Here is an 11,987-nt window from a genome sequence, read left to right as displayed (position 1 = left end):
TGGGTTGTGGATAACTGTAGTATGAGTTGTTTGACCAAAAACTAAACTCCATCTATATTGTCTTTCAAAGACCAGAACCAATATAAAATACATACAATACTTGTTTTTTCTGGCTCTTCTTCCAATAAGTAAATTCCTTTTTCAACAATACTGTAGGTTTTAGAAATGTAAAGAGTCAAGAAGAATTCAATCAAAAATAATATTTGTTTTCAAAACTAAATCACACAGAGCCTGTCTGGGTTCCCACTCCCCAGGTGAGCCTCCCCACTAACACAGCAGGCCTCTTGCATGCATGATAAGCAAGTTCTCCCTTCGACAGGGCCTGAACCCAAACCACTTTACTTTTGGTTGGTGTGCTTTTTTAAATGAATTGTATGCATGTTCTATATACTCAGAGCCACTACAGTCAAACTTGAAATGGCTCAATTGATCAGTTATGTGCATATATTAATGTAACCTATTTCTGAAAGAGGAAGTTTACTGATCAACTCAAAGGCTGGAGATGCCGTTTTTTATTTAGCTGACACTGTCCTCTGGTGGCAGTGAGTCTCAGTACAGAAGGGAAACCTCAGGCTGCACAAACATACGCTGTGTGTTACTTTGCATATAAGAACATTAAGCTTGGAAGAGTTGATGTAGCTGTAGCAGAGCTAAATAACTGATGAGATAATATGACTATAGGTACATGTGTTTTAAAAGGACGACAAATAAATATAAATGTATGAACAACATGTTTTAAATTACAGAGTTAAAAGTTTTATCAGCAGTGTCATAACAGAGTATAAAAACAGTGCATTTATGACTCATTTATGATGTTTTAAAAAAGATCTAACCTGAAGAACAGTCAATATAATTTTTATAGGATGAATCATGTTCAGCAAAATCAAATCAGCGGAGGCCATCTGTTGGACAACCTGTGCTACAACATACAGGAAGTAAACCTTTGCAGTAATGTAATACAGCGTATTCTTGAGCAAACCACACAAGAAGATGGAGCAAGATGCTCCGTTGGATATAAGTGCATTAGGAGCTTAAAGTTAACATTGACACTCTTGTTGTGTGATATATTTTCATCTAAGTCTCAGATAAAAGCAAAGCAATATACTTTCCAAAATGTTTAAAAACGTCATCTTTAAGACACATTTTCACATGCATGTATTATAATTACAATGTTATGCCACATCACGGTTCTCTGGATGTAATTTAACTGTTGTATCAAAATGTTAAATTAAACTCGGGAAACTCAAAGTCCATATGTCTCAAACATGTCTTTACTATAGGTCATATATACACTGTGGTATGTGTTCATGGTATTTTCTTCACACACACATCGTGTTTATCAAAAACAACAATTGTCAAATTCCTCAAGCAGACCACCACCTAACAACACAGGAAGCAGGTAAAATACTTATTTTGCAGAGAAACTAGAGTGCAGTGTGGTTGGAAATGTTTTCGGCCTGTCATCACTTATTTAAAAAAAAATATGGTATGTTCTAGTTTGAATAAGGTACATCAAAACCCACAGAAGTCTCTTTGGCAGTGAGTAATAGCGTGTAACCTTGCATGACTTACCTTTTTTAAGGTCACTGGGTTTTTTGTGACCACTTCCTGTCACATGTTCACCTTAAGGCAATTCTCACAGTTGTGCTGCTCAGCCATCACGAACACCCTGGTTCTTTATTTTTAAATCCTCAGGTTTCGTTTTACACTGCCTTACAATGGACCCATACTCGTAAATAGAGGCTGATATTTAATTCTGTATTTTATTTTTTTGTTAAATTATATTTCACTGTATATAATTGAGTTTTATCAAGTTTAATTTGAATGTCATGAATAGAAAAGTGCAAATGTCATTAGTTTGAAGGTGATTTGTCATGTACAACATTTTTTTTAGAATTTTGAGCTCATGGAGACCCAAGAGGAAACGTTATAAGATCACCAAAATTAGTAGGATTCATCTTCTGACAATGTATTTTTTTTAGTTTCATGGCAATTCATCCAAAGATTGTTGCGATTTTGTTCATCTGAAAACTGTAAACATCTGAAGTCTGAACAATGATTATAAATCCCGTATTGACAAAGGCTGTGAGTGATAAACCCCGCTGAGGTAAAGAATCCACCGGCAAAATAAAAAATAAAAACATGAACATTAAGTACATGATTCTGCAGAGTATATCATTTAGGCAGTCTTCGGTATGAGTGAATTTTGTGCTGGGACGCACCAAAATCACTTAAATTAATTTCAAAGCGAGTCCCTCTTCACATCGAAGACCAGACCATTCCTGTATATCAGCATTTCTATCTCATTGTCCAGCTGTTCCATATCTGTCTTTTTTCTTCCTCTGGAGCCCCTTAGTGCCTCCTCGTTAGAGCCAGGACTAAAACACTCATCACTGGATCCTCCTGACATCCTTGAATCCCCCCTCTCCTTGTCCTTTCCCTCTGGATGTAGCTGGAGCAGCGTCAGCTTATGCACATTCTCCTTTCTCTCCAGAAAATCCTGAGCAGAGGACAGAGGAATTTAAAATGTGAAACCTATAATTGTCTTATTAACAGAGAGTAAAAGTAAATGTTTAGTTTGCTGCCCGGTTTAAAGAAGAAGAAGAAAAATATATACTTTATTTATTCCTAACAGGGAAATTTCTTCCCCACTCTGTTGTGTTGACACACACTACACACACACAGGGGAGGATATACAAGCACAAACACGGAGGATATACACTGCCCGGCCCAAAAAAAAGTCACACTAACATTTCGTTGGACCGCCTTTAGCTTTGATTACGGCACGCATTCACTGTGGCATCGTTTCCACAAGCTTCTGCAATGTCACAACATTTATTTCTGCCCAGAGTTGCATTCATTTTCGGCAAGATCTCGTATTGATGAAGGGACATTAGGACCACTGCGCAAGGTTTTCTTCAGCACATCCCAAAAATTGTCAATCGGGTTCAGGTCTGGACTCTGTGGTGGCCAATCCATGTGTGAAAATAATGTATTATGCTCCCTGAACTACTCTTTCACAATTTGAACCCGATGGATCCTGGCATTGTCATCTTGGAACATGCCCGTGCTATCAGGGAAGAAAAAATCCATTGATGGAATAACCTGGTCATTCAGTATATTCAGGTAGTCAGCTGACCTCATTCTTTGGGCACATAACGTTGCTGAAACTAGACCAGACCAACTGCAGCAACCCCAGAGCTCACTGCCCCACAGGCTTGTACGGTAGGCACTAGGCATGAGTGGTGCATCACTTCAGCCACCTCTCTATTTACCCTGATGCGCCCATCACTCTGGAACAGGGTAAATGTGGACTCATCAGACCCCTGGACCTTCTTCCATTGCTCCAGAGTCCAATCTTTATGCTCCCTAGCAAATTGAAGCCGTTTTTTTCCTATTAGCCTCCCTGACAAGTGGTTTTCTTACGGCTACACAGCTGTTTAGTCCCAATCCCTTGAGTTCCATTCGCATTGTGCGTGTGGCATGCTCTTACTTTCACTATTAAACATAGCCGTGAATTCTGCTGTTGTATTTCTACGATTTGATTTCACCAAACGTTTAAGTGATCGCCGATCACGATCACTGAAGATTTTTTTCTGACCGCATTCCTTCCTCATTGATGATGTTTCCCCACTGTCCTTCCAGTTTTTAATAATGCGTTGGAAAGTTCTTAACCCGATTTTAGTAGTTTCAGCAATGTCCTTAGATGTTTTCTCTGCTTGATGCATGCCAATAATTTGACCCTTCTGAAACAGATTGCCATCTTTTCCACGACCACAGGATACGTCTTTCGGCAAGACTGTTTAAAAAACGACAAGCTACTCACTGCATCAGTTAGGGTTAAATAACTTGTTGCCAGCTGAAACATAATCACCCATGCAGTAATTATCCAATGGGAGACCTATTTGCTTAGTTAAATACAGGTGGTGACCTTTTTTTTGGCCGGGCAATGTACATGCACAAAAACAACCACACACATGCAGGAGAGGTGGCCAGGTACCCGGCACCAGGGAGCAGTTTCAGGGTTCGGTGAAAGGGCACCTTGTGTGTGTGTGGCAGTGGCTCAGGAGGAGAACTGGCACCTCTCCAGCTACCAGCTCACTCCATTTTTTGGTCCAATCAGGAAGTGAACCGGCGACCCTTTGGACCTAAGTCCAAGCCCTTACAAACTAAGCCACTGCGGCCCACTAAGCCCCTGCCGCCCTTTGATTGACAAAAAATGATATGAAAGTATAAGAAAACAAACAAGGCTAAAAAAGCTCTGTGGTTCACACAGCACAATGGGAGTGAGTATTTCCGATCACAAAAGCAGTTGACACAATTAGTTACTGTAACCTTTCTTTACCGTGTCAGAAGAAATTATCATAGTTCTGCTTTCCGGTCAACAGTTGGTGGTTTTCTTATATCGTCATTCAGCAGTCATGAGGGACTTTCCTTTGTTTTATCAAGACGTGCAACGCATCCAGCCAAACCTGCTGCCTCCCTTTGCCTGACTTTACATTTTCTAAATACTAACACAACACACGGACACACAGGCATTAACACATAAACTAATTTGCTACCTTTGTTGTCCTTTTGTTGACTCAGTCTGCTCTGCCTTCTGCTGTCTTTACCTTTTTATTCTGCTTGATGTTTTATGTTGTGTATGTCTGCAATGTGTTCTGCTTTACCTTTTAGCTAACTTAGATGTACTCCAATGTATTTAACCTGAATGTCTCAATTAACTTGAGTTGATTGGAGTTCATTTAGAATACCTGTTGGTTTGGGGACAGGCTCCTGATGAAGACTTAAGAGCTGCTTGGTAGAGGTGTGGATCTGCACACAAAGGGTCATCTTATCCTTCCTTGACTTGTACAAAACCTAATTTCGGCAGACATTTTCAACTAGGAACTCTGGTTTTAAGGCTTTACTCTTCACATTTCAAGATGCAAGGTCCTTGCATCAGGGCAGATTTGAAATGTTGTCAAAAATCTATATGCATTATAATGGCATTTTTGAGATTTATTCCTCCATAAATATGTTGTTGGGTACTGTTTCTCAGGCATCTTAACGATTAGCTGAAATCTGGGAAATTAGTACAGCCATAGATGCTGTTGGTCACTCGGTTGTATTTAGGGTGACCATGTGTCCCGCTTTTTGTGGGACTGCACAGCATTTTTAGCATTTGTTCCACACATTTAGCCGATGTCCTGCATTTGATTGACAGTTGTCCATTTAAAACTTGGCTTTTGTCCAAAGGTATTTAGAAAACAAGAGAGGGCTATCATCATTAGCTGTGTCAGATGTCAATCAATCAACAGAGAAATGTATATACGTATGGTTGTAGCCATGGAGGGCCACTCCCAGAGAGTTTCTGTGAGCTTAGCCAGAATGTTTTTTCAGTTGCGCACAGGTGAATACGTTTTGAAGCAATACTTCCCCGAAACTCACAAGAAATGCCTGGATAGACATTATTTCAATCTAAACTAACTCTTAGCAACGCAGTAACATGTATTGTCCCGCACAAACGTACTCTTTGTCCCGAATATGGCTTGTTGACACCTGGTCACCCTAGTTGTATTTAATATCAGTGAAAGTCATTACTCACAACATTAAATCACCAAACTTGCCACCAGGCACTTGTAAACCTAAAAAAGCTAAATGACCAAAGATTAATTTGTCAAAGGAGAAAAAAGTCAACATGTGGATAAAAGCTGTAAATCCGATAATGACTGTCTCTTACCTGACTCATTGGTTGATCAAGATTGAAATCTGAAATAACAGGTGTCGGCACAGCAGGTAAGATTTTTCCTTTGATTCTAAGAGTTGGGACAAAAGTTTAGAAAAAGAAAAAACTTCAGATTTAAAGATTGCAGACAAAAAGCTCAAACAACTAAATTCTTAAAAGCTGCTACTGCATTAACTATGAAAAAATGAGAGCGGGTAATAAATAATACAGTTTGCCAAAATGAATTTTACAGGAGGGTTCACCTACCTCTTCAAGATACAGGTGCACATGGTTGTGAGTATAAAAAACAGAAACAGCAGGCACAGACTCCACCACACTAATTTTGGAAAATAAAGGAAAATTCTGTTTGCACCCACATGTGTAAAAATGGCTACGGTGGCTTGTATGTAACTTTCCTCTAAAAAATCAGAACCACCAAGCAGTTTTAATACCGTTCACAGGCTTCTCTGGCAGCGTGTTGACAGTGACTGTTGCTTCAGGTCCTTCTCCCACTCCGGTCACTCCAACCAGGCTAACGTTGTATTTCGCTCTTGGTGTCAAGTTTCCCAGCCGATATTTCATCACTGAGGCTGATATGTTATGGCACTCTGATGAAATGAGATGACATTTTCAGAAAGTGACACATGGACGACTCTTAAACACACTTGGCTGTGAAAGTTAGTTTTCTTGTTCAATCAGAAGTATTAATAGTTGCTGAAGTATAGTTGGAATACATCATTAATCAAGTAAATCTCAAGAAAAATCTACAGATTAGTAAAAAGAAGATTCAAACCTTTGCGCTCATCCTGTGAACTGACTTTCACACTGCACAGGCTGTAGTGTGTGAGGAAACCTCTCTGGTCTGCAGAGGGAATGGCCTTCCAAGACAAGTGAGCAGAAGTGTGTGTTTCACTGAAAGCAATGAAGTCCTGAGGTTTTCTGAGAGGAACTGAAGAGAAAAGGAAAATGTTTGGTCAAAAAAATGCATTTGATAAACTCAGCGTTGCTTTATTAAACTGAAACACTGATCTGCACTGGATCAGTGTCAGCATCAGAATCCTGAAATCCAATTTAAAGAAACTTACCACCCTCCTTTTGATAGACTAGGCACATTTTAACTGTCCATGGTTTCGAACCATGGCATCTATGTTCAAAGTAAAGGTAGCGAACGTAGTCTTTTATGTCTGTAACAGAAACAGACCTTGGCCTTAAATCTCCATCTTGAAGCTCGTACAACTCAAGGCAAGTTTTTTTCTTTAGTTTTTCTTTCAGTAACGTATTTTCACAAACTACAGTGGAGAAAAGAAAAAAAACTTTAAAAAATGACTGAAAGATATACATGATATAGACAATCTCACACACTTCAGCCTACTTTTTAACTCTGCAGCTGGTACGGCCGGTAGTTGTAGGATTGCTGGTGGAGAACTTCCTGCTGCGTTTCTGCCGATAACAGAGATGTTGACGGCAGAGTACGAGACAAAGGTAGTGTATGTTGTCTCAGTCATGTTGATGGGATCTCTGTTTTTCTTACAAGGACAGCCTTTGGAAGACTGTGTGTCACTCAGACTGTACATCACAGCATTTGGCATCCTCTAAAGAGCATAAAGAGTCAAACAGCAAAATGAACCACTGAAAAGGTTACCATGATAAACTGTGAGTGATAAAAAGCAGCCATGGGCAACATGTGAAACGCAAAGTAAACAAACACCACACAAACTAGAGAATTTGTGATTTCAAAGGTTATTATGCAAGATTATATTTTACATTGTGTTTGTGTTGGGTTTAACTGCGTACATAGTGAATACAAGGGAATTTACTGTTGCACATACAGACTCTAATATACAATGTCTTGTGTTTGAATATAAAATATTTCTATAAGTGTTTGCAGCACATCATTGAATATATAATATCTCTAGTCTATGTGTTGTTTCCTGTCACTGACCTTCCAAGATAGTGTCACATTTCGAGTCCCATTTAAAAGTGTTGTTGTCATGGTTACTTCAGGTTTTTGTTCCAGCTCTGAAAGAAAAAAAAAATATATATATTATATTGACTAACTATTTATATTAACCTATTTTTAATCTAGTGTAATCCTTAAACTGAATCTGCTGCGAAAATAAGCAGAAAAGAGGAACAGCAAGCAATTTGAATAATAAAATCTAGGTTGGGGTGAAGTGGGATATATGCAGCAGTGTAAAGTAACTAAGTACTTCAGTCAAGTACTGTACTTGTACTTTACTTGAGTATTTCAATGTTTTGCTACTTTGTACTTATACCCTGCAACAATTCAGAGGTAAATGGTGTACTTTCACTCCACTACATGTATTTAATTCCTTTAGTTACTCTTTACATTAAGAACCTTTACAAGCTGTGATAACATTTTAATGCATCAATAATTGTAATCAAAACATATATTATTCTAAAATATACCAATTTGGAAGTGCTAATAGTGTTGTACTTTTATCACATTTTGAATGCAGGACTTTTACTTGTAACAGAGTATTCCTACACTCTGGTACTTCTACTTTTACTTAGTACAAGATCTGAGTACTTCTCCCACCTCTGGATATACTGTATGGCTGCTCTATCTTTCCACTTACATGCACTCTGCCTGTGCAGGTACTAGATAGCCTGAGCAGTCATTGTGCATCACCAAACTCCTTTGCCTGCTGCTAGCTTGATCTTGGTCTTTAGAGGGAGTCTGTGTTGCAAACTTGACAATTCCTGACTAAATATAGCACATTTTGTAGCAAGTGCTTCTAGTTACTGTCATTGGAATATAGTTAGCAACACTGCGCTGGGTTTTTAGGTTAGATAAATGTAAAAATCGCACTTACTCTGGTTTCCAAAACTTGAAATCAGTGAGTTTACCTGCAGGAACAATCACAACAGGAGACCAGTCACTCCACAGTGGGTTTAATGCCTTAGTGGGCCGATGTCTGATTTGAACCTGGTAAGCTGAATCCTTTGACAGATTCACAACAAGAACATGGTCTGTTGAATTAAAACAAAAACAGAGACATTTAATTCACTTTATATTGAATCATTTTCTATTCAAAATTCATTACTATTACTACTCATTACGTCAACAAACCATATGAAGAATCAAAGCCAACAATGAACTAAACCGAACACTAAAAACCCCAAACTATGTCCATACTCGGATATATCTTTTCCTCTTTAACATAGCTCTCCATTGTTGCACTGTACCATCCTCCTACGTTACATTGAACCAGGCAACTGCAGTTTATTTTGTTTGAAAATCTCAATCACTGTCCTGCTGCAGTAAAAACACACTTGTGCATATTAGGACACAGCTGAATATAATCCTCAGAAAATTTACAATTATAATAATAAACATGTCAATACTTAAAAACACTTGAATTACAAAGATTTAACAGACAACTCACATTTTAAAGTGTCACTGGTGGTATTTGTTGTTTTCTGTAATAGCAATACGGTTGAAAGGTTACATTTATTCATTAGCAAATACTTCAGTTGTATTAAACATGGTATCAAAATCTTCCTCACTTTTTCCCATGATTCTGTGCGGTGTGCATCTCTGCGTAACAGGATTTCTGCTGCAGCTGGATGCTCCTCTGATGCCGTCCAGCTTAGGCTGAGGTTGTTTTTTAACCAGGACATGGAAATATGTTTTGGTGCTTCATACTTTACTGTTGAGGAAAAGCAAAACCGTTTTGTGCGTGAGATTTGTTTTTTAAATTTAAACGTTTGTACTTTGTAATAGCGGCAATAACAGTGTTTTAAACTCTCATGTTGTTGGGTGAAATAAGAGAAGCTTCCAGTACCTGTGTGTGAGAGCACAACAGACCTCCTGGTGGACGTGCAGCTGGAGTTTCCTATGTGAGCTTCAACCGAAATGTTGACAGGACGATTTTTTAAAAGCTGTTTCTCGTTGATCTTAAACCAGGTTGTGTTAATGATCCTGACTTTTACTTTTCTGTGGGTAAACAACCTAGTTAATTGAAAACGAGAGAAATACATCCCACATGTCCACAGCGTTAGAAGATACATTAATGAAGTGTCATGATCCTTGTTTTTTGTCTGTTTCCTGTTTTATTTTTAAATGTTTTCCCCTCTTGTGTCATGTTTAGTTTCACTTCCTGTCTGCGTTTCCCTCCTGTGCCTGATTGTCTCATTGTGTTCACCTGTTGCCCTTGTGTTTCTCCTCCCCTCTCCATCTGTGTCTTGTCTTGTGATTACCCTTGTGTATTTAATCTTAGTTCCCCTTTTGTCTCTTGTCCGGTCGTTGTCTTTCGTACCAAGTCAAGTCTTTTTCATGTCCTGGATTTCCCTAACTTTGTATTTTTGTTATCAGCTTTTTTTTTGTTTATAATAAAAGTTCGCCTTTTGTTGAACGTGGTATTCCACCTCCTTGTGCTGCACTTGGGTCCTAATTCCCCCTCCCTGACATGAAGCCCTTGAAATCAAACCATTTTTTTGACTAAAGGTGAGACAAATGGCGTAAGTTTGCGGACTTCTGCCTTTGAGGGGTTTATTTTAGAGACAATCTTGAGAAGATGGATTGAGGTTTTTTTTATTTGCCAGAGCAATACGCATTCAGACAATAATGACAAAAAATTCACCTTGGACAATTTTTGGTTGGGAAGATGTCTCAATATCGCAGGTCAAACGCAGAACAATACTCACTGAATGTAAAAATGAAATGTCACATCTCTCTCAGTGGTGTTCTTCATGCTCCATTCACACCTGTAAACGGACTCATCAGCAGTTCTCCTGAAGCACTCAGGATTGGAAGGAGCCTCACATGCTGACCCTAAGGAGAGACACAATTCAAATGATCTCTTTTATTCATTTAAACATTTATTTTATTGAGTCTGGAAACCCTAACCCAAACCCATGACCCTGAGTTAGGGTAACTGAGAAAACCTTTTGACTTTATCATTTATAAAATAAATACCCAACCAATAAGGGAATTATCAGTTTCGACATTATCAGCGAAAACCACATGGTGTTAAGCTAACCAATATTTTGTGGCAGACATTCAACTCGTACTGATTTTTATGGATGTTTTAAGATGATCAGATAGAGATTAACAGTAAATTATGTCATTAGGTCACTTAAGTGTATTATGAGCAGATCATTTTTTTACCTTTGCTGACCGTTGTAAAGATCATCAACAGGATAATGTATTCATGTAGTAAACTCCAGCTTTTCAAAGATTCCATATGGTATAGTGAAAAGTCTCTGAGGCTCATTCTTCAGCGCGTGAGAGCCCATGTGTACAACCTGCCTTCATGTAACTCACTTGTCTTTCTCAGAAATGTCAGACAGAGTTTCATGTTCCCCAGGTTATATGAGCTGCAGCAAAAACCACAAGTGTCAGGGGCGGGGGAAGGTTTGTGTTTGGCACAGATAATGTTGGTGACATGTCTTAGATGTAATTTTTTTCTCACTTCTTTTAAAGTTACTTTGCCTACAATGGTTGCATGCTCCATGTCACTGTACTTCTGTCTGTGTTTCTATGTCCGTTACTAAGTGATCTTTGGTCACATTAACTATTTTTTTATAGTTATATATTAAGTATAGGGTTTCACTTTCCTAAATTAAAAAGCACTCTCATGGATGTTAATGAAAGAGGTTTCCATCTTTTGCTTTTCAGAAAGTTAATCTGTTGACAAAATTGAGATGCCAACATTTTTTTACTCCTTGAAACTTTCTACCTTGTGTTGGTCCTGCCAATAATCATTCTCTCCGTTATCCCTCTGCCTAAATCCTAATTTCCCACTCATACAAAGCTCCAGGATGAACACAAGCTAAAAAGATAGTTTCAGCTAATTGAATTAGGATTTGAACGTGAATGTGTATTATTGGCTAAAAACTATATTTCGATCTTGATTTTGTCCTGCAGATGATCGGGTGTTTTGTTAACTTTCCTCATAAACCCCTGGGGATCCTTTGCCCCTCTCCAGTGCTCCTGTTGTACAGAAGTAAACGTTTTAAGATAAAAGTACAAGTCATTTTGTATGAAACTGAAACTTTGTTTAAATGGGAAACGGGGAACGAAATGAGGAAGTAAGAAGAGGGATAACGCGGGAGAACGATTGTCGGTTGGACCAACACAAGCTAAAAGATAGTTTTAAAATAGTTGTACAATGATGACATCCCAATTTGGTTACAGCATCATTTAGGTATCGATATATTTTTAAACCTTGCATTAAATGACAATAACAATTTTTATTACGATCTCTGTCCTCAAAAATACTGAGAATCAACATTCCATTCTGCATTTTTTAAA

General features: G+C 38.4%; 1 protein-coding gene across 5 annotated transcripts; it reads right to left on the bottom strand.

The window, feature by feature from the left end:
• Positions 1-676: 676 nt before the first annotated feature.
• On the bottom strand, positions 677-11,006 carry LOC134869481 (uncharacterized). 5 transcript variants are annotated; one of them, XM_063891135.1, is made up of 14 exons: positions 10,842-11,006; positions 10,379-10,505; positions 9,517-9,683; positions 9,239-9,381; positions 9,118-9,151; positions 8,579-8,701; positions 7,650-7,726; positions 7,080-7,299; positions 6,793-6,996; positions 6,501-6,656; positions 6,160-6,315; positions 5,975-6,044; positions 5,723-5,798; positions 677-2,500 (listed from the first exon to the last, which is right to left on the bottom strand). In XM_063891135.1, the coding sequence occupies exons 1-14, from the start codon at positions 10,945-10,947 to the stop codon at positions 2,243-2,245; spliced, it is 1,917 nt and encodes a 638-aa protein (XP_063747205.1). In that variant the 5' UTR covers positions 10,948-11,006; the 3' UTR covers positions 677-2,242. The 5 variants fall into 5 exon arrangements, with proteins under 5 accessions (XP_063747205.1, XP_063747206.1, XP_063747202.1 ...); XM_063891136.1 differs by having other exon boundaries at positions 9,517-9,668; XM_063891132.1 differs by having other exon boundaries at positions 9,239-9,683.
• Positions 11,007-11,987: the final 981 nt, after the last annotated feature.

This window comes from Eleginops maclovinus, chromosome 9, assembly GCF_036324505.1.
Source record: "Eleginops maclovinus isolate JMC-PN-2008 ecotype Puerto Natales chromosome 9, JC_Emac_rtc_rv5, whole genome shotgun sequence".
NCBI lineage: Eukaryota > Metazoa > Chordata > Actinopteri > Perciformes > Eleginopidae > Eleginops > Eleginops maclovinus.
Note: the sequence above shows the minus strand (reverse complement) of the source record. Positions and strands in the feature narration are given on the sequence as shown.